The sequence below is a fragment of the Tachyglossus aculeatus genome, chromosome 11 (assembly GCF_015852505.1).
Source record: "Tachyglossus aculeatus isolate mTacAcu1 chromosome 11, mTacAcu1.pri, whole genome shotgun sequence".
In the NCBI taxonomy this organism is placed as follows: Eukaryota; Metazoa; Chordata; class Mammalia; order Monotremata; family Tachyglossidae; genus Tachyglossus; species Tachyglossus aculeatus.
In genome coordinates, this window is record NC_052076.1 from 29173325 (window position 1) to 29201062 (window position 27738).

The 27738-nt window shown below is 55.2% G+C and overlaps 1 protein-coding gene across 1 annotated transcript in view; it reads right to left on the bottom strand.

Moving 5' to 3' along the window:
* Nucleotides 1-8611: 8611 nt before the first annotated feature.
* SP2 (Sp2 transcription factor) overlaps nucleotides 8612-27738 on the bottom strand; it is a 32177-nt gene continuing 13050 nt past the window's right edge. The window contains 7 exon segments of the mRNA XM_038754571.1: nucleotides 8612-8952; nucleotides 9353-9546; nucleotides 9648-9822; nucleotides 10562-10796; nucleotides 10798-10872; nucleotides 11969-13003; nucleotides 13240-13316. Coding sequence (XP_038610499.1) covers nucleotides 8852-8952; nucleotides 9353-9546; nucleotides 9648-9822; nucleotides 10562-10796; nucleotides 10798-10872; nucleotides 11969-13003; nucleotides 13240-13302 — 1878 coding nt within the window. The 5' untranslated portion in view covers nucleotides 13303-13316 and the 3' untranslated portion in view covers nucleotides 8612-8851.

Genomic DNA, 27738 nt, shown 5'->3' on the forward strand with positions numbered 1-27738 from the left:
ACAGTAAGCGCTCAATAAATACGATTGAATGAATAATAATAATGATGGCATTTATTAAGCGCTTACTATGTGCAAAGCACTGTTCTAAGTGCTGGGGAGGTTACAAGGTGATCAGGTTGTCCCACGGGGGGCTCACAGTCTCTATCCCCATTTTACGGATGAGGGAACTGAGGCCCAGAGAAGTGAAGTGACTTGCCCAAAGTCACACAGCTGACAGTTGGCGGAGCCAGGATTTGAACCTATGACCTCTGACTCCAAAGCCTGGACTCTTTCCACTGAGCCGCGCTGCTTCTCTGCAACAGGTATATATATATATATATTACATATAATATATTATTATAATATTATAATATGTAATATCATATATAATGTCATATAATAATTATTATTATATAATATAATATATTATATTATGTTGTTATAAATAACATAATATAACAATGCAACAATGCAACAGATACATTCCCTGCCCACAGCAAGCTTACAGTCCAGAGGGGGAGACAGGTAATAATAATAATAACAATAATAATAATAATAATAATAATAATGTCATTTATTAATCGCTTACTCATCATCATCATCATCAATCGTATTTATTGAGTGCTTACTATGTGCAGAGCACTGTACTAAGCGCTTGGGAAGGGTACAAGGTGATCAGGTTGTCCCACTGGGGGGCTCACAGTCTTAATAGGTAATAATAGAAATAAGTAAATGACAGATCTGGACATAAGTGCTGCAGGGTGGAATAAAAAGTGGCAACCCTCTCAATCAATCAATCAATCAATCAATCGTATTTATTGAGCGCTTACTGTGTGCAGAGCACTGGACTAAGCGCTTGGGAAGTCCAAGTTGGCAACACATAGAGACAGTCCCTACCCAACAGTGGGCTCTCAGTCTAGAAGGGGGAGACAGAGAACAAAACCTGTTGAAGCAGCGTGGCTCAGTGGAAAGAGCCCGGGCTTTGGAGTCAGAGGTCATGGGTTCAAATCCTGCCTCTGCCGATTGTCAGCTGTGTGACTCTGGGCAAGTCACTTCACTTCTCTGGGCCTCAGTTCCCTCATCTGGAAAATGGGGATTAAGACGGTGAGCCCCCTATGGGACAACCTGATCACAACCTCCCCAGCGCTTAGCACTTAGTAAGCGCTTAACAAATACCATTATTATACTTTTGGACTGTGAGCCCACTGTTGGGTAGGGACTGTCTCTATATGTGGCCAACTTGGACTTCCCAAGCGCTTAGTACAGTGCTCTGCACACAGTAAGTGCTCAATAAATACGATTGATGAAAACCAAACATATTAACAAAATAAAATAAATAGAACAGATATGAACAAGTAAAATAAATAAGTAAATAAATAGAGTAATAAATATGTACCAACATCTCGCCAGAAGGAGACTCCCCCCACCCCCAGACTTCTCCTTCTGCCAGTCAGTGATGTCGACTGAGCGCTTACTGTGTGCTGAGCACCATACTGTGGGCCGGGGGGCAGCCCCAAAGAGTCGGAAGACGCCCTCAAGGAGCTTGTGTCTACCTAGACATCACCGAGAACAACATGCCTGCTGTTGGGTAGGGACCGTCTCTATATGTTGCCAACTTGTACTTCCCAAGCGCTTAGTCCAGTGCTCTGCCCACAGGAAGCGCTCAATAAATACGATAAATTGAATGAATGAACATCCAGTTCTGCCTGCTGTTGGGTAGGGACCGTCTCTAGATGTTGCCAACTTGGACTTCCCAAGCGCTTAGTACAGTGCTCTGCACACAGGAAGCGCTCAATAAATACGATAAATTGAATGAATGAACATCCAGTTCTGCCTGCTGTTGGGTAGGAACCGTCTCTATATGTTGCCAACTTGGACTTCCCAAGCGCTTAGTACAGTGCTCTGCCCACAGGAAGCGCTCAATAAATACGATAAGTTGAATGAATCAACATCCAGTTCTGCCTGCTGTTGGGTAGGGACCGTCTCTATATGTTGCCAGCTTGTACTTCCCAAGCGCTTAGTCCAGTGCTCTGCCCACAGGAAGCGCTCAATAAATACGATAAATTGAATGAATGAACATCCAGTTCTGCCTGCTGTTGGGTAGGGACCATCTCTATATGTTGCCAACTTGGACTTCCCAAGCGCTTAGTACAGTGCTCTGCACACAGGAAGCGCTCAATAAATACGATAAATTGAATGAATGAACATCCAATTCTGCCTGCTGTTGGGTAGGGACCGTCTCTATATGTTGCCAACTTGGACTTCCCAAGCGCTTAGTACAGTGCTTTGCACACAGGAAGCGCTCAATAAATACGATAAATTGAATGAATGAACATCCAATTCCTCCGAGGCCTGCTGGAAAAGCACGTGTCCGCGGTCCAGGTGGGGACCATAGGCCGCGTCCGGCTCACAGCACCGCCCTCGTCTCTGGGTCAAGGGGACCCTGCGGGGGGTGGGGGGGGGAACTGTGAGTCAACCTATTTACAAGTGGGGGAAACTGAGGCCCAGAGGGGTTAAGCTTGGGAAGCAGCGTAGCTCAGTGGAAAGAGCCCGGGCTTTGGAGTCAGAGGTCATGGGTTCGAATTCCGGCCCCGCCACTTGTCAGCTGGGTGACTTTGGGCAAAGTCACTTCACTTCTCTGGGCCTCAGCTCCCTCATCTGTAAAATGGGGATTAAGACTGTGAGCCCCCGTGGGACAACCTGATTGCCTTGTAATCTCCCCAGTGCTTAGAACAGTGCTTTGCCTATTGTAAGCGCTTAATAAATGCTATCATTATTATTATTATTAAGGGATGGGCCCGTGGTCACACACTAGAAGCGGGTTCATTCATTCGAACGTATTTATTGAGCGCTTACTGCGTGCAGAGCACCGGACTGAGGGGTTGGGAGGGTACCCACTGTTGGGTAGGGACTGTCTCTATATGTTGCCAATTTGTACTTCCCAAGCGCTTAGTACAGTGCTCTGCACATAGTAAGCGCTCAATAAATACGATTGATGACGATTGATGATGATACAGCGTAACAATAAATGGACACAGTCCCCGCTCACAACGAGGTCCATCGGTCCCCTGACGCCCATCCCCACTCCCCTCTGCTCCCCTCCTCTGCCTACACTCGAGTTCCTCAGTGGCCCCATTCTCAGGTGAACAAGCCCCCTCAGCAGCAGCGTACTTTTTTTACATATTGTAAAATATTGTACATATTTTATATTATATTCTATTTTGCTAATGATGTGCATCTAGCTTTAATTCTATTTGTTCCGTCGACATGACACCTGTCCAGAGGTTTGGTTTTGTTGTCTGTCTCCCCCTTCTAGGCTGTGAGCCCGTTGTCGGGTAGGGACCGTCTCTAGATGTTGCCAACTTGGACTTCCCAAGCGCTTAGTACAGTGCTCTGCACACAGTAAGCGCTCAATAAATATGAATGAATGACAGACAACGCAGCACCTGCGTACATATTTTATATTCTATTTTGTTAATGATGTGCATCTAGCTTTAATTCTATTTGTTCTGTCGACTTGACACCTGTCCACAGGTTTTGTTTTGTTGTCTGTCTCCCCCTTCTAGGCTGTGAGCCCGTTGTCGGGTAGGGACCGTCTCTATATGTTGCCAACTTGGACTTCCCAAGCGCTTAGTCCAGTGCTCTGCACACAGTAAGTGCTCAATAAATACGATTGAATGAATGAATGAATGACAGACAACGCAGCAGCTGGGGACATATTTTATATTATATTCTATTTTGTTAATGATGTGCATCTAGCTTTAATTCTATTTGTTCTGTCGACTTGACACCTGTCCGCAGGTTTTGCTTTGTTGTCTGTCTCCTCCTTCTAGGCTGTGAGCCCGTTGTCGGGTAGGGCCCGTCTCTATATGTTGCCAACTTGGACTTCCCAAGCGCTTAGTCCAGGGCTCTGCACACAGTAAGCGCTCAATAAATACGATTGAATGAATGAATTCATTCCATCGTATTTAGTACTATTTAGTATTATTTACTATTATTATTTACTATTTTACTACTACTATTTTACTATTATTTGCTATTTAGTATTTAGTATTCCATCATACTTAGTCCAGTGCTCTGCACACAGTTGATGTGCATCTAGCTTTAATTCTATTTGTTCTGTCGACTTGACACCTGTCCGCAGGTTTTGTTTTGTTGTCTGTCTCCCCCTTCTAGACTGTGAGCCCATTGTGGGGTAGGGACCGTCTCTAGATGTTGCCAACTTGGACTTCCCAAGCGCTTAGTCCAGTGCTCTGCACACAGTAAGCGCTCAATAAATACGATTGAATGAATGCGGGCTGCCCTCTCCAGCGGCTTCCTGGCCTGGATGGGGCTCGAGGCGGTGGCAGGAGCCCACGACGTCCAGAACACCCTGTCTGACGGGAGCCCAGAGTGGGTGCTGCCCGTAGAGGTGGGTGCCATCGCCCTGCCCCCTCGAGCTACGGATGCCCCAGGCTGGTGGCGGCGGTGGCGTGGTGGAAGATCTAGCGGGCGCAGCACTCCGCGCTGACCACTGGACCGTCTGACCCAAGGGCTTTGGGGGCCCCGCCCTCAAGGAACTTGCAGTCAAGTCCCGCAAAACCGACACATCATCATTTATTGAGCACTTACTGTGTGCAGAGCACTGGACTAAGCGCTTGGGAAGTCCAAGTTGGCAACATCTAGAGAGGGTCCCTACCCAACAGCGGGCTCGTAGTCTAGAAGGGGGAGGCAGACAACAAAATAAAACATATTAACAACATAAAATGAATAGAATAAATATGTACAAATAAAATAGAGTAATAAATATGTACAAACATATATACAGGTGCTGTGGGGAGGGGAAGGAGGCAAGGCAGGGGGATGGGGAGGGGGAGAAGGGGTTGAGGAAGGAGGGGGCTCAGTGTGGGAAGGCCTCCTGGAGGAGGTGAGCTCTCAGGAGGGCTTTGAAGGGAGGAAGGGAGCTAGCTTGGCAGGTGTGTGGAGGGAGGGCATTCCGGGCCTGGGGGAGGATGTGGGCCGGGGGTCGACGGCGGGATGGGCGAGAACGAGGCACAGTGAGGAGGTGAGCGGCAGAGGAGCGGAGGGTGCGGGCTGGGCTGGAGAAGGAGAGAAGGGAGGTGAGGTAGGAGGGGGCCAGGGGATGGACAGCCTTGAAGCCCAGGGTGAGGAGTTTTTGCCTGATATCAACAGCCTGGGGGTGGGCCTCAGGGCTGGGGGGTACTGAGACCCTAATTGGCGGCAGACATGGGGAGAGGGGGCTGGTGGGCTTCAAGTTCGGGAGCGGAGAGGGTTCAGGAGGGGGTCTCCAGGAGCCCCCCACCCAGCCCCAGCAGGAAAACGGCCGACCCAAGCTGGAGCTGGTTCCCACGTCGGGCATCTCCATCACCTAGCAGCAGCTGGATGACCTGTCCCAGCCCTCCACGGACAAGCCCAAGCTGATGAGGCGGCGCTTGCTGGATTACTTCTTCTGGCGGGAGAGCCTGGCCTGCTCGGCAGCCACCGGCCAGTGCGGCACACACAACACCACCACCGTGGAGAAGCCCCTCCGCCTGCCCTCACTGTTGGCTTCAAGGCTGTCCATCACCTCTCCCCCTCCTACCTCACCTCCCTTCTCTCCTTCTCCAGCCCAGCCTGCACCCTCCGCTCCTCTGCCGCCGCTCACCTCCTCACTGTGTCTCGTTCTCGCCTGTCCTGCCGTCGACCCCCGGCCCACATCCTTCCCCTGGCCTGGAATGCCCTCCCTCCACACATCCGCCAAACAAGTTCTCTTCCTCCCTTCAAAGCCCTACTGAGAGCTCACCTCCTCCAGGAAGCCTCCCCGACTGAGCCCCCTTTTTCCTCTCCTCCTCCCCATCCCCCCAACCCTACCTCCATCCCCTCCCCACAGCACTTGTATATATTTGTACAGATGTATTACTCTATTTATTTTACTTGTACATATTTACTACTCTATTACATTAATGATGTGCATGTAGCTCTAATTCTGTTTATTCTGACGGTTTTGACACCTGTCTACATGTTTTGTTGTCTGTCTCCCCCTTCTAGACTGTGAGCCCGTTTTTGGGTAGGGACTGTCTCTATATGTTGCCGACTTGTACTTCCCAAGCGCTTAGTCCAGTGCTCTGCACACAGTAAGCGCTCAATAAATACGATTGAATGAATGAATGAATGCCCGTCACCCCGGTCGACGCCATCAAAGGTGACGGGGCTGCTGGGGCGGCCTGAGTTTGGGATTTGGGGTGGGGGGCTCTCCCTCACTGAGCTGCTCCACCGCTTCTTCCTGCACACACGCTCCCCTCCTCCCCACCCCCAGATTCCCCTGCCCCCCAACACTCCCCTATCCCCCTGAAGGGTGGGTCCTGCCAGTCCGTGAAAAGAGAAGGGTAAGGGGGGCTGCTACACACGGATCCACGCACCAGAACGACTTTGACGGAAGCTGGGATGCTTCGGAGAGGGTGGGTCCGTGGAGTCGCGATGGGTCGGAAACGACTCGTCGACATTAAAAGAAGGGGGTCTGATCGATACCATCAGCTCTGGGCCTCCCCAAGCAGCATGGCTCCGTGGAAAGAGCCCGGGCTTCGGAGTCAGGGGTCATGGGTTCAAACCCCGGCTCCGCCAATTGTCAGCTGGGTGACTTTGGGCAAGTCCACTTCTCTGGGCCTCAGTTACCTCATCTGAAAAATGAGGATGAAGACTGGGAGCCCCACGTGGGACAACCTGATCACCTTGTAACCTCCCCAGTGCTTAGAACAGTGCTTTGCACATAGAAAGCGCTTAATAAATGCCATTATTATTATTATTACATATGGATCCACATACCAGAATGACTTCGACAGAAGCTGGGATGCTCTGAAGAGGGTGGGTCCGTGGAGTTGCTGCAGGTCGGAAGCAACTTGACGTTAAAAGAAGGGGGTCCGATTGATACCATCAGCTCTGGGCCTCCCGCTAGCTCTACTGACCCCTCCTCCCCACTCTCCCCCTCAGAGTATGTCATCAAGGTGTGCGGCCACGATTACAACTTCAACGGCGTCATCAACAGCAAGTGTGGCACCTTCCATTGGGCCAATAAGATGGTATTCAAGATGCAGCGAGCCCGACGGGATGGCAGGATCCCGCCCGGATGCTCCCGGCCCAGGCCGAGGCCCTGGCGGACGAAGGGGCCGCGGGGTGACCCCGTGCCTCGGGCCCGGGGCAGCCAAGTCACCTCTTCCCTGGCCCAGGAGGGGAGGACACGAGCCGGGGCCGGTTTGCGCGGGAGCCTGACTTCTAAAAGGAGGCGGGGGCAACGGCAGCAGCGACGATGTGAAGAAGGGCCGGGGTGGGTCGGCCATCCCTGCGGGAGTGAGGTGTGAGGCCCGGCCCCCAGGGAGATCTTTCCCTTGAAGCTGAGACCCCAGAAGACCTCGCCTATGGTTCCTGGGCGGGCCCCTCTGGCCAACCCTGCTGAGGGAAGCGCCCACGCAGTCCGCGGCCCTTACGGACCTTCATCCTGCCGTGTCTCTCGAGCCGTTGACCCACCAAATGAAGAGATGGCTACCCCCTTCGGGGGCCGCGATGAGAGCAGGGAGGGGCAGGATCCCACGTTTTGCCCAACAGGGTGGGCAGCGTTGGCGACGCGGAATCCCCCCTCCCCACTCAGTGTGGAGGGAATCAGCTAGGTGGGGTGCCCACGAGAAAGCTGGCAGGAGTGGGCTATGGCTCCGGGAAAACTCCGGGACCGGCGTGGTTCTCCGGGAGCGAGGAAATGTCCGGCAGCGAGGACATGCCCCGCTGGGGCCCGAGCTTCCGGGAAACGTAGAAATTCCCAGGGGGTCTGGGCTCTAGGTAACGGAGTAAACGGGGTCAGAGGGCCGGACGGGCCCTCGACACTCAGGGGTCCTAGTCAAGCCTTGGTCCCCCCCCCCGCCGCCCCCTCCCCAAGTGCCCGGCTTCCCCCTCCCCACCTCCCACCGGCTTCTCAGCTGGGACCCCGAGGAGACCAAGGACTCTGCTTTGCCTCTGGCAACTAAATTTATTAGCAAGAAAAAGGTCTCGTCCGGCCAACTCCACGCTGGCCGTCGAGGTACAGCGCTGTTAACAAAGGATAACAAATCTGGTACTTAATTCATGAACATACCTCAAGCAGTTACAACTAAAAATAAAGTGGATTTGTCTTTTAATTTAAAAGCCTCAAAAATAACAAGCAATATGTTTCTGAAACATGTAGCCGCTGACCAAAAAAAAAAAAAAGGCAATATCGTCTATGATACAATATACACTGTACACGGGGAGGGGGAGAGGCGGGGACGGGGGTTTTCGCCGGATCCAAAGGAAATCGTGGCGGTCCTCTGACGGCAGAGCGTGTCGGGGGGGAAAGGCCCCTTCGGCGTCGCCCAAAGAAACCCAAAGCCCGGACCAGAAAAATCCACGTGGGCGGGGCGGAGCAATTAAATAAAGGTTTAAAAGCACGCACGATAGATAGCGACACAGTGTTCATTATCCGAGGAGAGGGTAAGGCAACGTTCTCCGTAGAAAAGGGGACGGTCGGCAGTCCGGGGCTCTCTACATTCGTCTCTAGATTCGGTGGAAATCGAGCTGGAATGTGCTAGAGGTGGGGGGGGCGGGGAGGGGGGCTCCCTGTTGGGCAGGGTCCCCGGGCCCCCCCCCCCCCAGGAGGAGGAGGGGCGCGGGGGAGTATTGCTACTCTGGGACCCCCCTGCCCCGGGGGAAGGGGATTTTTCTTATTTTTTTTCTCCTCGACGGAGTGAAATTCATTGTTTTTTCCTTTGGAAATAAGGGCTCGCGCTCGTCCTGGGGTAGAACATCTCGCCCGCCCTGGCCGGGGCCTGGCAGGGGAGGGAGCGGGGCCGGAGAGGGGAGGGGAGGGCGGGCGCGGGCGGAGGCTGGGGGCTTACAAGTTCTTGGTGACCAGGTGGGTCTTGTAATGTTTGGTCAGGTGGTCGCTCCGCATGAAGCGCTTCTGGCACTGGGCACACTCAAACCGCTTGTCGCCTGGGGGTCGGCGAGGCCCGGGAGAGCAGGGAGGGAAAGGGAGAGACGCCCGTCAGCTGGGGGAGCGAGGGAGAACGGTGGCACGGGGAGCGCGGGCGGGGAGGGGAGGTCCCCGCTCCCGGGCCCCACGCAGCGCCCCGTGTCACCTCGACAGATGCCATCAGCTCGAGTCCCGGGCCCAGAGCCACAACCCCACCCCGCTCTGGGCTCCTCTCTCCTCCGCCTTTCTGGCAGGACTGCGGCCGGCTGGCTCTGGAGGAGCCGGCTGCGTACGCCGGGGCCGGGGGCGGCGGTCCTGGGCCGTCGGGGGTCCCGGCCTGACCCTCTCTCACAGGCTGAGGGTGCCGGGGGTGGGGAGACAGAGGGGACGGGGGGTGGGGTGGGGGGGCGGGTGGCTGACCTGTGTGGGTCCTGGCATGGCGCTGCAGCTCGTCGGAGCGCGTGAAGCGCTTCCCACAGAAGACCCAGTTGCAGACGAAGGGGCGTTCTCCCGTGTGCAGCCGCACGTGGGCCCGCAGCAGCGACGTCTTGCGGAAGGTCTTGCCGCAGTCGGGGATGTGGCAGATGTGCTTCTTCTTCCCCTGCTCCCCGGACCTGGGCGGGGCGGCGGGGCGGTGTCACCCGCCCGCCCGGGCAGGCGGTGCCGGGCCCCGGCGTCCGCCCCCGGCCCCGGGCCGCCCCCGTCCCCGCCTCACCTCCGCTCCCCATCCTTGCAGTTGGGGCAGGTGCAGGCCATGCGGCGGCGCTTCTCCCCGGGCTGCATCTCCCCCGCCAGCGCCTGCTCCATCTGCAGCTGGATCTGGGTGGGGCTCAGGCCGCTGATGGTCAGGTGGTTGCCCGCCACGTTCTGGACCGTCAGCTGCTGCTGGCCTGCCAGGGGCGAGCGGGGCCACTTTGACCCCGAGCGTCTTCCAGGACCCGTCCCCCCCCATCTCTCTGAAAAGGCTCCCTGAAAAGGCCCACCACCCTTGCCCCCGCTGATGCCCCGCAGAGGCCTCGGCTCGGGGTTGGCAAACCGGGAAGGGCCCCGGTCTGGATTCTGCCCTTCCTGGGGACGGGAGACCGGCGCCGGGGGGGCTCGGGTGGAGAGCTGGAGCTGAGAGTCGACAGTTCGGCCAAGTCGAGAAGCCCCCGGAGTCGGTAGACCCGGATCTCAACCGGGAGGCAGACGTGCTGCGTGACCTCGGACGGGCTGCTTAGCCTCCGGGCCTCGGCCAAAACGGGACGGCCCATCCCGGTCCCTACTCTGCCTCCCGGGAATCCTGGGAGGCGGTGAGGATTTGGGCGACGACCTCAACGGCGACTTACACCTGGAATCCGTTTACTTCTCCAGAGCACTCGTAGTGACCCCTCACCGAATACCAGCGATTGACCGAGCTCCCTCTGTCCTCCCGGTACCCGTGAGGCGGGGATGATGAACCCCAATTCCATTTGCGGAGCCGGAGGCCCGGAGAGGGTCACTCGCCAACGGAGGTCACGCCGCTGACCGCAAGGGAGCCGAGGCCGGGACCCCTCTCTCTCCCCCTCCGCCCAGCACGCCGCCTCCCCGGCCGGCGGGACGGAGCCGTCCCGCCCCCACCGCCCCGCCGGGCCGTGGCCGGGCACTGACCGCCGGTGTTGGTGATGGTGACCGGCACTCCTTGGACCTGGACGCCGTTGATGTTGATGGTCTGCATGGCCTGGGCGGCGGCGGCCAACTGAGCGGCGTTCAAGCTGATGATGCCCCCGGCCGGGGCGATCTTTGGCAGTGGGCGCTCTTTGCGGGCCGGGGCGGAGGGCTTCCTGCCGCCCCCGGCGGGCTGGGCGCCTCGGGCGGCCGGGCTGCCACACGGGGTGCTGGGGGGGGGCCGCCACGCTCACCGAGGGGGCCTCCTGGAGGAGCACCGTTTGCAGCTCGCCGGAAGGCGTTCGGATATACACCTGGAGGGGTGGGGACGGTCAGGGGGTGGCACACACACACCCCCCCAGCCCCCACCCCCATCTCAGCGTCCATCAGGTCCACCCAGCGTGGGTTCTGAAGAGTTTCCCCGTCCTCCCATCCCTCTCCCTGCTTCCAGGCGCCCCGAGCGTGGGGAGGGGGAGGAATCCACAACCCCCCCGGGGTTCATCGACACCACCTGGGCAGGCTGGAAGTCCCGCCCGCTGTCTGACCTAAATGCACCCGATCCACTCCAAGCCCACTTCCCCCTGCTCCGCCTCCTTGAAACCATCAACAACCAGGAGTCGGGTTAGGGGCAACTTCTGGCTGGGCCAGTCCCCGCCATACAAATCCGGGGGTGAGTAGGACCCGTTCCCAAGGCACAGTCCGATTCACGGCCCGGCGCGGCCAAACCGGTCCCGGGATGGGGGTTCTGGGCCTTTCCTCCCTCCCACAAGAGCAGGGGCAGCCGGTGGGTGGGAGTGGGGGTGCACCGCGGCTGCCCGTCGGCCGAGCCCACCAGGCTCCGCCCAATCTCCTCGGTCTCGGGCCCGGCTGGGCCAGACGAGGAGCGGGGAGCAAGACTGGGCAGGCCGGGCCAGCCCTGATGCCCTCGGGGGGATCAAGTCGCCGAGTCCCAACCCTTGGCGGGGACGTCTGCCAGGTCCGCTCAGGACCCCGGTTCGGGGGAGCAGGGGGGGAGAGGGGAATCGGGCCAAAGCAGCCTAACGAAGCACCAGGGGCAGAAGCAGCGAGTGGGGGTGGCTTGCCCTGGCCCGGAGGCTTAGGCTCCCCGGCACATCCCTCGGCACCGAGGCCGATGACTCGGACTCTTAGCTCTGGGGCTTCTTCAAGACGAGCCACACCGGACCGGCCTCCTCCTCCGGCCCTGCCCAGCCAGCCCCCCGGGGTTCCGGGGAGCCGTCGGCCCGGGGTACGGCGCCCGGCTCCCTGGGGCTGAGGGATGCCCTCTCCAGCGCCTGCTGGGAGCGAGCGGGCACGTGCCGCTCCAACCCGCGCCCCGGGCCGGCCAGCGAGGGAGGGCAGGGACCCGCCCCCCGCCCCCCGCCTCCCCGGGGCAGGCGGGCGGCCGAATACCTGAGTCGGTATGGGCTCCGCCGCTTGGATCTGGAAGTTCTGGGAAGGCTTCTGGGGCACGGTGGGGAGCGTGGCCGAGGCCGCCTGGACCACCCGCAGGGCCTGCTGGGGGATCTGCACCACCGGCGGGGGCGGCGGCGGCGGGGGCGGGGGCGGCGGGGGCGGCGGCGGCGGCGGGGACGGCTGCTCCAGCTTCGGGGACACCACCTGGACCTGCTGGAGCACGGCGGGCTGGCCGGCCCCGGGGCTCTGCACGATGAGGAGGTTGCCGCCCGCCTGGATGATGTTGTCGGCCGTGGTCTCGATGAGCACCGTCTCAACCTGCTCGGCCACGGGCGCGGGCCGCGAGGCCGCCGGGGCCTTCTTCCGGGCCTTCTTGGCGGCTCGGGCGGCGGCCGGGGGCGCGGGGCCCTCGGGGCCCAGCTGGGCCGGGGCCCCCGGGGCCCCCGCGGCTTCCCCGGCCCCGACCAGGCTGTTGACGGGCAGGGTGAGGGTCACGTTGGCGCCGCCCCCGCTCAGCTTCACCAGGCCCCCGGGGCTCTGCATGGGGGCCGCCCCGGCCTTCTGCGAGGGGGCCGGCTTGATGGGCACGGGCTTGTGGGGGGCGGGCGACGGGGCCAGCAGGGCCTGGCCCGGGCCCGGGATGATCTGGATCTGGCTGGCGAGGTTCGGCTGGACCTGGAGGGTCGGGGTCCCGGGCGCCTGGCCCGGGGGCACCGCCTGGTACTGGACGTTGGCGGCCGAGCGGGCCCCCTTGCCGACCACGGCCGGGTTCTGGATGGCCAGCAGCAGCTGGCCCCCGGGGTAGGAGGAGCCCAGGGGGGAGCCCTGGATCTGCAGCAGCCCGCCTTTGGACGACAGGAACCCGAAGCCGCTCTTGCTGGGGCTCAGGGGCAGCGGGGCCGGCTTGATGGGCACCAGCTTCCGGGGCGTGGGCTGCGGCGGGGCCGGGGGCGCCACGGCGGCTTCCACGGCAGGGGGGCCGATCTTGCTACATGTCGCGGCCAGCAGGGCTAGGGGAGACGGCTGGGAGTCCTGCGGAGACGGCCAAGGTGGGCGCGGGGAGTCAGACGCGGCCCCGCTCGCCCCTCAACTGCCCCCCCAGGTCCCCGCCACCCCCGGGAAGCCCTCAACCGATCCCCCCTCTTCGCCGGCGGGCAGATCGGCCGGAGCCGACGTCGAGGACCGGGGGCGGGCGGCACCTCGATGGACTTGGGCCGCGGGGACTCGAGCGGCCCTCCCCCCCGGGCCCGGGGGGCCCCGGTTCTTACCTGGGCAGCGGAGGCAGCTGGTTGCAGGTATTCACTGGGACTGACAGCGGCAGTGGCGGCCATGCTGGTCTCGTGATCTGCCCAAAGCAACGGAGGCAGAGCCGTGAGCGGGAACGAGGACGGGGGATGACCCGCCAGCCCGCTCAGAGACGGAGCCCGCCCCGCCAACGCCCTCCAGGCGCCAACCCGATTTCTGCCCACGTCCCCGCAGGGTCGCGTCCCGTGCCCCTCGTTCCTTCATTCAATCGTATTTATTGAGCGCTTACTGTGTGCAGAGCACTGTACTGAGCGCTTGGGAAGTCCAAGTTGGCAACATAGAGAGACAGTCCCTACCCAACAGCAGGCTCACAGTCTAGATACAAGGTCAGCAGGTTGTCCCACACAGTGCTCACAGTCTTCACCCCCATCTTCCAGATGAGGTAACAGGGCCCAGGGAAGCTAAGTGACTTGCCCGAAGTCACACAGCTGACAGTGGCGAAGCCGGGATTGGAACCCACGACCTCTGATTCCCAAGCCCGGGCTCTTCCCGTGAGTCCCGCTGCTTCTCTACTTGTGGTGAGCCCACTCTTCTAGACTGGGAGCCCGCTGTTGGGTAGGGACCGTCTCTATATGTTGGACGTACCAAGTGCTTAGTCCAGTGCTCTGCACACAGTAAGCGCTCAATAAATACGATTGATTGATTGATTGATTCTGCTTGGTTGCCCCTCCCCACTCCGGGGCTCCCCAGCCCTGCCGGAGAGGGCCGGACCGCCCCACTTTGGGGGGATCCTTCCCCCCAAGTAGCCCCGAGTGGCCCCTGCAGATGGGGCGGGAGCCGGGGGCCGGTAAGCCCGCCGGGAAGCTCTGGCCGATGAAACTCAAGGGGAAGGGGCCCCGGGATTCCTGACTTTTCGGGGGGATTTTTAAAAGTAAACGGCAAGCACCGCGGCCGAGTGCAGAGAGCACAGGACGGGGGGACCTGGAGACCTGGTTCCAATCCCAGCTCCGCCATATTCATTCATTCAATTGTATTTATTGAGCGCTTACTGTGTGCAGAGCACTGGACTAAGCGCTTGGGAAGTACAAGTTTAATAGGAAGAATTTAGTAACTTTGGACAAGCACACGGATGACAAGGGGTAACAGCAAAACACAATGTAATGAGACGATAGATGAATGATTCTAATATTCAGAAAAGGTCACTGATAACCAATTTGATGTAGACGGACCAGTTGTCCACCTTTCCTAAACTTTCAAAATACTCTCCCACCCATTTAAAGCCCTTCAATTCTCACTGCCATCCACCGCTCCAAATCTTCTCCACTGTTTTTGGCTCCTATGCACTTTTTTCAACTTGGCATTTTTCCCTTTCTCAGGTTTGTACTGTTGCTGCACTTGGAATTACACACTTTGGGCATTTGGTCTTCACCCCGCCCCGAGCGCTACAGCACTTTACACACGTATCAGGGAATGTGTCTACCAACTCCGTTGTATTGTACTCTCCCAAGAGCTTGGTACAGTGCTCTGCACATAGAGAGCACTCAAATAAATACCACTGATTTGTAGCCTTTTTATATCCTGAAATGCCTGCTGTGTGACCCTGGGCAAGTCACTTAACATCTCTGGGCCTCAGTTTCTTCATCTGCAAACTGAAGATTAAATAATAATAATAATAATAATAGCATTTATTAAGCGCTTACTATGTGCAAAGCACTGTTCTAAGCGCTGGGGAGGTTACAAAGTGATCAGGTTGTCCCATGGGGGGGCTCACAGTCTTCATCCCCATTTTCCAGATGAGGTAACCAAGGCCCAGAGAAGTGCAGTGACCTGCCCAAAGTCACACAGCTGACAAGCTCAGTGGAAAGAGCCCGGGCTTTGGAGTCAAAGGTCATGGGTTCGAATCCCGGCTCCGCCACTTGTCAGCTGTGTGACTTTGGGCAAGTCACTTAACTTCTCTGGGCCTCAGTGACCTCAACTGTAAAATGGGGATAAAGACTGTGAGCCCCCCGTGGGACAACCTGATCACCTTGTAACCTCCCCAGCGCTTAGAACAGTGCTTTGCACATAGTAAGCGCTTAATAAATGCTATCATTAATTAATTAAGTGGTGGAGCCGGCATTTGAACCCAGGACCTCTGACTCCAAAGCCCGGGCTCTTTCCACTGAGCCACGCTGCTTCTCCCCCTATTTTTTTCGACAGCATTTGTTAAGTGCTCACTATGGGCCACTGGACGGATCGTAAGGAGTGAAGAAAAAAACACTTAGATTAAGGGATGAAGCTAAATTCTGAATTTGTAGTTTTGATGGTGATTCTGAAATAGAAGCATCTAGGAAAAATTGGGTTAGAGTTACCAAGTCTCAGAAATATTGTACCCATTGTAATTTCGAAACAAACTGGTTTTAGTACCATCACAAATGGAAAATATCAACCTAATTTTTATATTTAGGACTATGCCTGTCTACCTGTGCTTTATTACAGGTATCTACCATCCATCTACCTGTTTTAATATAAATGAAATGAAGATAATACTAGCCTTCTAGACTGTGAGCCCGTTGTTGGGTAGGGACCGTGTCTATATATTGCCGACTTGTACTTCCCAAGCGCTTAGTACAGCGCTCTGCACACAGTAAGTGCTCAACAAATACGATTGAATGAACTGAATGAATGAATAGCTGGGGTAGATAAAAGCTAATCAGGTTGGACACAGTCCAAGGGCCACCTGGGGCTCACAGTTTTAAATCCCCATTTTACAGACAAGGTAACTGAGGCACAGAGAAGTGAAATGACTTGCCCAAGGTCACACGGCTGACAGGTGGCGGAGCCGGGATTAGAACCCGGGTCCCGCGGACACCCGGGCTCTATCCACTAGGCCACACTGCTTCTCAAGCAAACTGTGAGCTTCCTGCCTGTGTCTGAACTGATCACCTGAACTGAACTGATCCCAACTTGGACTTCCCAAGCGCTTAGTACAGTGCTCTGCACACAGTAAGCGCTCAATAAATATGATTGAATGAATGAATCATCTTATATCTAACCCACTGCTGAGTACAACGCTTGGCATAGAGTAAGTGCTTAACAAATACCCCAATTATCATTATTAAATTAAATGATGGGTTGTCAGCCCAGCCAGGAACTGCGCCTGGAAGTTTATATATCCAAGACCCCTTATGGAGCCTCCTGACCAGGCCCAATAATAATAATAATAATAATAGTAATAATAATAATAGTAATAACAATAATGATAGTTTTGGTATACGTTAAGCATTTACTATATGCCAGGCACTGTACTAAGCACTGGGGAGGGTACAAGTAAATTCAGTTGCACACAGTTCTTGTCCCACCTGTGGCTCACAGCCTTAAACCCATTTTAGAGATGGGGTAACTGAGGCCCAGAGAAGTGAAGTGACTTGCCCAAAGCCACACAGCAGACAAGTGTCAGAACCGGGATTAGAACCCAGGTCCCTCTAACTCACAGGCCCATGCTTTATGTGCTCAGCCCGGACTTCCCATCCCAGAGGGGTCACAGAGAAAGAGATAACCAGAAGCAGCGTGGCTCAGCGAAGCAGTGTGGCTCAGTGGAAAGAGCCCGGGCTTTGGAGTCAGAGGTCATGGGTTCAAATCCCGGCCCTGCCAACTGTCAGCTGTGTGACTTTGGGCAAGTCACTTCACTTCAGGCAAGTCACTTCACTTCTTTGTGCCTCAGTTCCCTCATCTGTAAAATGGGGACTAAGACTGTGAGCCCTCTGTGGGACAACCTGATCACCTTGTAACCAGGGAGAAGCAGCGTGGCTCAGTGGAAAGAGCCCGGGCTTTGGAGTCAGAGGTCATGGGTTCTAATCCCGGCTCCGCCACATGTCTGCTGTGTGGCCTTGGGCAAGTCACTTAACTTCTCTGAGCCTCAGTTACCTCATCTGTAAAATGGGGATTAAGACTGTGAGCCCCACGTGGGACAACCTGATCACTTTGTATCCCCCCAAGCGCTTAGAACAGTGCTTTGCACATAGTAAGCGCTTAACAAATGCCAACATTATCATTAACCTCCCCAGCGCTTTGAACAGTGCTTTGCACATAGTAAGCGCTTAACAAATACCATCATCATTATTATTATTGTTATTATTATTATTTGGAGTCAGAGGTCATGGGTTCAAATCCAGGCTCTGCCAATAGTCAGCTGGGTGACTTTGGGCAAGTCACTTCACTTCTCTGGGCCTCAGTTCCCTCATCTGGAAAATGGGGACTAAGACTGTGAGCCCTCTGTGGGACAACCTGATCACCTTGTAACCTCCCCGGCGCTTAGAACAGTGCTTTGCACATAGTAAGCGCTTAACAAATACCATCATCATCATTATTACTATTATTATTTGGAGTCAGAGGTCATGGGTTCAAATTCCGGCTCTGCCAAGAGTCAGCAGGGTGACTTTGGGCAAGTCACTTCACTTCTCTGGGCCTCAGTTCCCTGATCTGGAAAATGGGGATGAAGACGGGGAGCCCCCTGTGGGACCACCTGATCACCTTGCAACCTCCCCAGCGCTTAGAACGTGCTTTGCACATAGTAAGTGCTTAGTAAATGCCATCATTATTATTATTATTATAACCTGCTGGCTTCTCTGGAAGCCGAATCCGGCCCGTCCCTGGCCTCTCCGGAGCGGGGGCTCCCAAGTGCGGCGGGGCCCAAACTGGGCCGGCTGGTCACCTGGGTGGGACCCTCCCCTTCCCCACGCCTCCCCGCCGCCCACGCTGGGCTTGGAAACCCTTTGGGGACACGAGGAGGGCGGCCGGAGACTCTGTCAGGCGGATTTTGGACGGCGGCCGTTTGCAGGGAAGGAAGAGAGTGGAGCCGTGAGGGCGGGGGCCGCCTGAGCCTGACCACATTTCCTCTGGACGCGACTCCAGACGCCCCCCTCAACCTCCGCCCCAAGGCCCTGCCACCGGGTAGTCCACTCCAGGCCGGGATGGGCCCCCGGCCAGCACAGCTGTTTCCAAGCCCACACGAACGTTCACGGGACTGCGGGATAAGAGGCGGGAGAAGACTCAGCTGCCGGTCTCAGCTCCGCAACATTGCCAAGCTCCGCCCTTTCCTCTCCATCCAAACTGCTACCCTGTTCATTCAAGCTCTCATCCTATCCCGTCTGGACTACTGCACTAGCCTTCTCTCTGATCTCCCATCCTCGTGTCTCTCTCCACTTCAATCCATACTTCATGCTGCTGCCCGGATTATCTTTGTCCAGAATCGCTCTGGACATATTACTCCCCTCCTCAAAAACCTCCAGTGGCTACCAATCAATCTGCGCATCAGGCAGAAACTCCTCACCCTGGGCTTCAAGGCTGTCCATCACTTCGCCCCCTCCTACCTCACCTCCCTTCTCTCCTTCTACTGCCCAGCCCGCACCCTCCGCTCCTCCGCCACTAATCTCCTCACCGTACCTCGCTCTCGCCTGTCCCGCCATCGACCCCCGGCCCACGTCATCCCCCGGGCCTGGAATGCCCTCCCTCTGCCCCTCCGCCAAGCTAGCTCTCTTCCTCCCTTCAAGGCCCTGCTGAGAGCTCACCTCCTCCAGGAGGCCTTCCCAGACTGAGCCCCTTCTTTCCTCTCCCCCTCGTCCCCCTCTCCATCCCCCCGTCTTACCTCCTTCCCTTCCCCACAGCACCTGTATATATGTATATATGGTTGTACATATTTATTACTCTATTTATTCATTTATTTATTTTACTTGTACATTTCTATCCTACTTATTTTATTTTGTTGGTATGTTTGGTTCTGTTCTCTGTCTCCCCCTTTTAGACTGTGAGCCCACTGTTGGGTAGGGACCGTCTCTATGTGATGCCAATTTGTACTTCCCAAGCGCTTAGTACAGTGCTCTGCACATAGTAAGCGCTCAATAAATACGATTGATTGATTGATTGATTGATTGATTGATTGACTCGGTGGGTGACTGGACTGGGAAAGAAGTGTTGGAAAACTCTGTGTGTGTCTGTAGTGATGCATGTGTGTGGAGGGGTGGGCCCATGCTCTTTCTCCTTCTCTCCTCCTCCTCCTCAGAGAAGCTGCCAAGCAAACCCCGCCAGGCCCCTGAACCCCAACTGCCCACTGCAGGAGCAGGAGGACCGCTGGAAACGGCCAGGGGGAGGGGAGGCCGGAAGCGCCGCTGGGCCAAACGGGGCGGTCGCCTCGCCGGCGGTGACCAAGAGGACGCTTCTCCGATCGCAGCTCCGGCCCCACCCCCGGGCAGCCTCTGCTGAAAGTGGAGTTGGGCAGCGGAGAAGCCGCCCCTTCCCGGGAGTCATCCCCGGAAGGCCCGGCCCCTGCGGCTCCCGCCCGTCGCTCGGTGGCCGGGCACCTATCCCGTCTGGACTACTGCACTAGCCTTCTCTCTGATCTCCCATCCTCGTGTCTCTCTCCACTTCAATCCATACTTCATGCTGCTGCCCGGATTATCTTTGTCCAGAAACGCTCTGGACATATTACTCCCCTCCTCAAAAACCTCCAATGGCTACCGATCAATCTGCGCATCAGGCAGAAACTCCTCACCCTGGGCTTCAAGGCTGTCCATCACCTCGCCCCCTCCTACCTCACCTCCCTTCTCTCCTTCTACTGCCCAGCCCGCACCCTCCGCTCCTCCACTGCTAATCTCCTCACTGTACCTCGCTCTCGCCTGTCCCGCCATCGACCCCCGGCCCATGTCATCCCCCGGGCCTGGAATGCCCTCCCTCTGCCCATCCGCCAAGCTAGCTCTCTTCCTCCCTTCAAGGCCCTGCTGAGAGCTCACCTCCTCCAGGAGGCCTTCCCAGACTGAGCCCCTTCTTTTCTCTCCCCCTCGTCCCCCTCTCCATCCCCCCGTCTTACCTCCTTCCCTTCCCCACAGCACCTGTATATATGGATATATGGTTGTACATATTTATTACTCTATTTATTTATTTATTTATTTATTTTACTTGTACATTTCTATCCTACTTATTTTATTTTGTTGGTATGTTTGGTTCTGTTCTCTGTCTCCCCCTTTTAGACTGTGAGCCCACTGTAGGGTAGGGACTGTCTCTATGTGATGCCAATTTGTACTTCCCAAGCGCTTAGTACAGTGCTCTGCACATAGTAAGCGCTCAATAAATACGATTGATTGATTGATTGATTGATTGAGGGAAGCTGGAAAGGGGGAGAAGCCAATGGGCCCAGAAGTGGGGACCGGGAACGATGAGGCGCTGAGGAGAACAAGGCCAGCCATGGAGCTGCTCGGGGCAGGTCCAGGGTCTTTTCAGCCTCTCTGGCCACCATCACCGGCAGAAGTCCCGCTCTGCTCCTTCCTCACATTTGAACGGCACACCCCATCGACTGGCAAATCGTGCCACTTCTTCCTCCAACAAGCTCCCCCGGATTCCCCCTCCCCAACCACCCGTGGTCTCTCTGAAGGATAATAATAACGACATTTATTAAGCGCTTACTATGTGCAAAGCACTGTTCTAAGCGCTGGGGAGGTTACAAGGTGATCAGGTTGTCCCACGGGGGGCTCACAGTCAATCCCCATTTCACAGATGAGGTAACTGAGGCACAGAGAAGTAGCTTGCCGAAAGTCACACAGCTGACAGTTGGTGGAGCTGGGATTTGAACCCATGACCACTGACTCCAAAGCCCGGGCTCTTTCCACTGAGCCTCGCTGCTTCTCTGCATCATCTGGATGCTGGAATTGGAATATGCTTGTCCCCTGAGAAACACTATCATTTCACTAGGCTATGGGCATCGTTGGAAATTCCAGAGACAGTCATCTATTCCCTGACTAAACCTTCATTCCCTGTTTTCTAAAACTACTCCCTCTCCAGTCTAATCAACCGATCGGATATATTGGCATTTACTGCGTGTAGAGCACTGCACTAAGCACTCAGAGTTAGTAGGCCTGTTCCCTACCCACAGTGAGCATACGGTCTAAATGGGGAGACGGACATTACAATAAACTACGGATATGCGCAGAAGATCCGGGGGGCTGAGCGTAGGGTGAATCACAGGTGTAAATCTAAATTCAAGGGTGATGCAGAACAGAGTGGGAGAAGAGGAAATAAGATTTTGTAAAGTGGGGATTCTGTACAACGGGGATGAAGACCCATGTGGGACAACCTGATTAATTTCATTCATTCAACTGTATTTAGTGAGCGCTTGCTTTTTGCAGAGCACTGTACTAGGTGCTTGGGAAGTTAAGTCGGTTCCCGCTCCTTCCTCTCCCTCTCCTCCCCCTCCCCATCCCCCCCGCCTTATCTCCCTTCCCTCCCCACAGCACCTCTATATATGCTTGTACGTATTTATTACTTTATTTATTTTATTTGTATATATTTATTCTATTTATTTCATTTTGTTAGTATGTTTTTTTTTGTTGTCTGTCTCCCCCTTCTAGACTGCGGGCCTGCTGTTGGGTAGGGACCGTCGCTATATGCTGCCAACTTGTACTTCCCAAGCGCTTAGTACAGTGCTCTGCACACAGTAAGCACTCAATAAATACAACTGAATGAATGAATGGTTTCAGCCCTGGCTCTGTCACGTTTCGAATGCCTTGTAGGCCTCCTCACTGACCTCCCTGCCTCCGGCCTCTCCCTGCTCCCATCCACAATCCCGCCGCCTGAACCGTCTTCCAGTCACGTCACTTGGTACGCATCTGTTCCTCATCTGTAAAATGGGGATTAAGACTGCGAGCTCCCCATGGGACAACCTGATCATCTTGTAACCTGCCCAGCGCTTAGAACAGTGCTTTGCACATAGTAAGCGCTTAACAAATGCCATCATCATCATCATCATCATCTGTCCACTCCTCATGGCTCTCCAGAGGCTGCCCGCGACCCTCCACATCAAACAGAAACCCCTCTCCCCCGCCAGCTTTCCCCATTTAAATATTCCCTCTCTTCACTGGCTCCTCAAAGGCTCGCTTACTTGCTCCACGGGCCCTGAAACTACCTTCCTCCCCTCCACTCCCTCAATCCACCAGGCCTCAACTCTCTCCACCTTCAAGGTCCAGCTAAAATCCCACCTCCCCCAACAAGCCCGAGGGTCTTCATCCCCAGTCACCTCTAATAATAATAATAATAATAATGAGGATATTTGTTAAGCGCTTACTATGTGCCACGCACTGTTCTAAGCGCTGGGGTAGATACAAGGGGATCGGGTTGTCCCACGTGGGGCTCACAGTCTTCATCCCCATTTTAAGGAGGAGGGAACTGAGGCTCAGAGAAGTGAAGTGACTTGCCCAAAGTCACACGGCTGATAAGTGGCAGAGCCGGGATTAGAACCCATGACCACTGACTCTCGAGCCCGGGCTCTTTCCACTAAGCCGCGCTGCTTCTCTAGCCCTTGCCTGGACCATCCTTAGCCCTTGTGTTTCTCTATGACTCCAATTCTAGTACATTTTGTTCCGCCAGTCTCCCGGATTAAAGAGTACACTCCCCATGGGCAGGGATTGAGGTTTGTGTTTTGCTGTATTACCCCAAGGGCTTTGGAGTCAGAGGTCATGGGTTCAAATCCCGGCTCCGCCAACTGTCAGCTGTGTGACTTTGGGCTAGTCACTTCACTTCTCTGGGCCTCAGTTCCCTCATCTAGAAAATGGGGATGAAGACTGTGGGCCCCCCGTGGGACAGCCTGATCACCTTGTTATCTCCCCAGCGCTTAGAACAGTGTTTTGGACATAGTAAGCGCTTAATAAATGCCATCATCATTATCATCATCATCATTATTATTATTATTCAGTCCCGGGAAACCCCGGAGAGGGTTCCTGCCACCAAGAGTCCTGGCATCTCTACACCTGCCTTAGAGTACAGTGCTCTGCACACAGTAAGCGCTCAATAAATACAATTGATGATGATTGCGAGCCCTGTGTGGGACAGACTTCTAGACTGTGAGCCCACTGTTGGGTAGGGACCGTCTCTATATGTTGCCAGCTTATACTTCCCAAGCGCTTAGTCCAGTGCTCTGCACACAGTAAGCGCTCAATAAATACGACTGAATGATTGATTGACAGGGACTGTGTCCCACCTAATTGTCTTGTGTCTAGCCCAGTGTTTGGCACAGAGTAAGCATATAAATATTATTCCGATGGTGTAGCCCGCAGCGATTCCACGGGGGTCAACTGATGGGCCACCGCACTGGACATTCAGCAACTCCCAAATCCCTGGCCACTGCAGCCCTCCCTGGAGCCGGCCGGTCAGGGTGAGCTCCGGTGCCGCTCACGTCCCTTCGGTCCAGGGCAGCGGGCGCCCAAAGGCTTCTGGGAGAATCCAGGAGTCCCGCCTGGCCTAGACCCCTCAGGGACCCTGAGGGGTGGCCCCCTGCCCCTCCAAAGAGCCGGGCTACCAGCCGTATTCTCCGGGAGCTCGGCGAGACAGTGAACAGGCCCAGGAACCTTTTTCCGAGGCCAAGCTCTCCCCAAGACGGGGAGTCTCGGCAGTTGCAGTCCAGGCTTCTCGTGTGTCCGTGACCACCTTGGCCCCAAGGACTCGGCTCCCGCGACCCCACTAGCCTCGCTCTTGCAGACGGCCGGGTCTGGCTGGCTCTGAGCCCTGCCAAGGCTGGGTGGTACAGCCTCCCTGCGTGACGTCACTCAGAGCCATCTCTTGAGGAAACACACTCCTCCTCCCCCCCCCTCATTGCCTTCCCTCCCCTCCATCCTCTGCCCTATCTCTGTCTCCCCTCTTCACCTCTCCCCCACAAAAGGCACAAGGGTGGGCAAAGTCAACGCTTGGACCTGCCCAAGCTCAGATGTCCCGAGCCGTCACCCCTCTCCGATCTCATCATCATAAGTCACCAGACCAGTTCTAACTTCCCCAACTCCTACACGCCACTCTCCGACCACAGCTTCCTCACCTGCTGCTGCCCCCGCCCCGGAAAACGGTTTTCTTTCCCACAGGGCCCTCTGATCTCTAGCTCGCCGCCGACTCCTCTTATCTTGTCATCGTGCCCCACCTGGACTCATCCCCCGCCCGGCCGGCCCCTCCGCCACAAAAATGCCCTCCTCGGACGATGCCGACTCTCCCTCCCCGGTTCCTCCGGCAATCGGGCATCATGGTCTCCTCCTTTTCCTCTCCCCACCCCGCCAGAGAAGCTTCCTCCATCCTCGGGCTCGGGGCGCAGGATGCTGTTGGTGGAAACCCAGATGCCAGGCCGATTTTCACCACGGCAAACTCCCCCTCACTCGCCGTTTCTTCTAATCAGTCAATCAGCTAATTGTATTTATTGAGCGCTTACTGAGTGCACGGTCCTGGACTAAGCACTTGGGAGACTAAAATATAACAATAAACAGACACACCCCCTGTCCACAAGCTTGTACTTGGCAATATCACCTCTCCTCCCTCCCTGATCCCCATGCCCACTGCTGGCACCACTTATCCAGATCTTTACCTCCGCCCAAGAGCCCCCAGTGCCCCCTTCTCCTCCCTGATGACCTCGCCAACTATTTCTTATTTTTTTAATGGTATTTATTAAGTGCTTACAATGTGCCAGGCACCACACTAAGCACTGGGGTAGATACAAAGGGGCTCACAGTCTCAATCCCCATTTTTCACGAGGTAACTGAGGCACGGAGACGTGAAGCGGCTGGCCCAAGATCACCCAGCAGACAAGTGGCAGAGCGGGGATTAGAACCCAGGTTCGTTCATTCAATCGTATTTATTGAGCGCTTACCGTGTGCAGAGCACTGGACTAAGCTCTTGGGAGAGTAAAATATAATAAACCCCAGACACATTCCTGTCCACAACGATCTCCCAGCCCAGGTCCTTCTGCCTCCCGGGCCCAAGCTCTATCCACTAAGCCACGCTAAAAAAACCCCCAAAAACCCAAAACTATTTTAAGGATAAAACTGAAGCCAACGGGTGTGAACTCCCCAGAGTCTCTCCCCAGCCTCTCTTCCCCTACACCCGCTCACTCTCCTTCTTGGCCTTCTTTTACGAGGTCTCCCTCCTGCTTTCAAAGGGTGCTCCAATAGTAGTAATACCATAATTATTAGTAGTAATAATAATAATAATAACAATGGCATTTATTAAGTGCTTGCTATGTGCGAAGCACTGTTCTAAGCGCTGGGGAGGTTACAAGCAGCGAGAGAAGCAGCGTGGCTCAGTGGAAAGACTACGGGCTCTGGAGTCAGAGGTCATGGGTTCAAATCCCAGCTCCGCCACTTGTCAGCTGTGTGACTTTGGGCAAGTCACTTAACTTCTCTGGGCCTCAGTTCCCTCATCTGGAAAATGGGGATTAAGACTGTGAGCCCCCCGTGGGACAACCTGATCACCTTGTAACCTCCCCAGCGCTTAGAACAGTGCTTTGCACATAGTAAGCGCTTAATAAATGCCATTATTATTATTATTATTATTATTATTATTACAAGGTGATCAGGTTGTCCCACAGGGGGCTCCCAGTCTCAATCCCCATTTTACAGATGAGGTCACTGAGGCCCAGAGAAGTGAAGTGACTTGCCCAAAGTCACACAGCTGACAATTGGCAGAGCCGGGATTTGAACCCATGATCTCTGACTCCAAAGCCCGGGCTCTTTCCAGTGAGCCACGCCATAGTAGTACTAGCATTTACTAAGCACCACTTGGTAAGCACAGAATGAAGGGGGGGACATGGTTCCCTACCCTCACGGAGCTTAGACTCTAACCTCAACCCCTCTCACCTTCGAAAAGACACTTGTGCCTAAGCTTCGTCCCTCCCTTTCCATCGTGAAATGGCTCATTCTCTGATGCCTCCTCCCGCTGCGCCTTCAAACACGATCAATGTCTCCCCTCCTCTAACCGAGTCTTCTCCGGTTCCCTCAGCCCCTCCAGGACTCACACCCACCTAATAATAATAATAATACTCATGGTATTTGCAAAGTGTTTACTACGTTCAATCGTATTTATTGAGCGCTTACTGTGTGAAGAGCACTGTACTAAGCGCTTGTGTCAGACACTGTTCTCCGTGTTGGGATAGATATGAGATAATCAAGTTGGACACAGTCCCTGCCCCAAATGGGGATCACAGTCTTAATCCCTATTTTATCTTACTTGTACATATCTATTCTATTTATTTTATTTTGTTAGTATGTTCAGTTTTGTTCTCTGTCTCCCCCTTCTAGACTGTGAGCCCGCTGTTGGGTAGAGACCGTCTCTATGTGTTGCCGACTTGTACTTCCCAAGCGCTTAGTACAGTGCTCTGCACACAGTAAGCGCTCAATAAATATGATTGATTGATTGATTTTACAGATGAGGGACCTGAGGCACAGAGAAGTGACTTGCCCAAGGTCACCCAGCAGATAAGTGGCAGAGGCAGAATTAGAACTCAGGTCTTTCTGACTCCCATGCCCGTGCTCTATCTACTAGGGCATCCTGCTTCTGCATCTCCCTCCTCCCGTTCCTGGCCAAGCTCCTTGAACAAACTCTCCGCCCACAGCACTTGTGTATATATGTACGATTTATTATTCTACTTATTGCATTAATGATCTGCATATAACCTACAATTCAATCAACCAATCGTATTTATTGAGCACTTACTGTGTGCAGAGCACTGTACTAAGCACTTGGGAAGTACAAGTTGGCAACATATAGAGACAGTCCCTACCCAACAGTGGGCTATAATTCTATTATAGGAAGCAGCGTGGCTCAGTGGAATGAGCCCGGGCTTTGGAGTCAGAGGTCACGGGTTCAAATCCCGGCTCCGCCAATTGTCAGCTGTGTGACTATGGGCAAGTCACTTAACTTCTCTGGGCCTCAGTTCCCTCATCTGTAAAATGGGGATGAAGACCGTGAGCCCCCGTGGGACACCCTGATCACCTTGTAACCTCCCCGGCGCTTAGAACAGTGCTTTGCACATAGTAAGCGCTTAATAAATGCCATTACTATTATTATGTATTTATACTGATGCTATTGCTGCCTGCCTACTTGTTTTGTTGTCTGCCTCCCCACTTCTAGATTGTGAGCCCGTTGCTGGGTAGGGATTGTCTCTACTTGTTGCCGAACTGCCCTTTCCAAGCGCTTAGTGCAGTGCTCTGCACACAGTAAGCGCTCAATAAATAACGACTGACTGAATGAACGAATGAAAGTTGGAATCTCCTGCTGCCTCTGCTCCTTCTCTTCAGACTCTCGTCCGGTTTCTGCCCCCTTTGCTCCACTGAAACCGCTCTCCCAGGTTGACCGAAGGCCTCCTTCCATGGCAAATCTAATAAGCCCCGCTCTTCTCCTAATCCTCTTCGACACCGTGGACCTCCCTCTTCTCCCACGGGTGAACCCCCACCCTTGGCCGAAGCGATAGAGCTCTCTCCTCATCCTCCTCCTTTCTGGCGGCTCCCCCTCAGCCTCGTTGGCTGCCTCTCCGTCCACGTCTCGGTCCCTAACTGTGGAGGCCTCCCAAGGCTCTGGTCCGCCTAACTAACTCTACCCTTCTCGCTTTTCCCACCGTGGTTCAGGGAGCTCACCTGTTCCCACAGCTTCGGCTATCTACCTCTTCCTTGATAACTTTCCCATCTCTCTTGCTAGAGCCCTGACCCCTCACCTCCTCTGCGATGGTGAATTTCCTCTCGCCTTGCGAC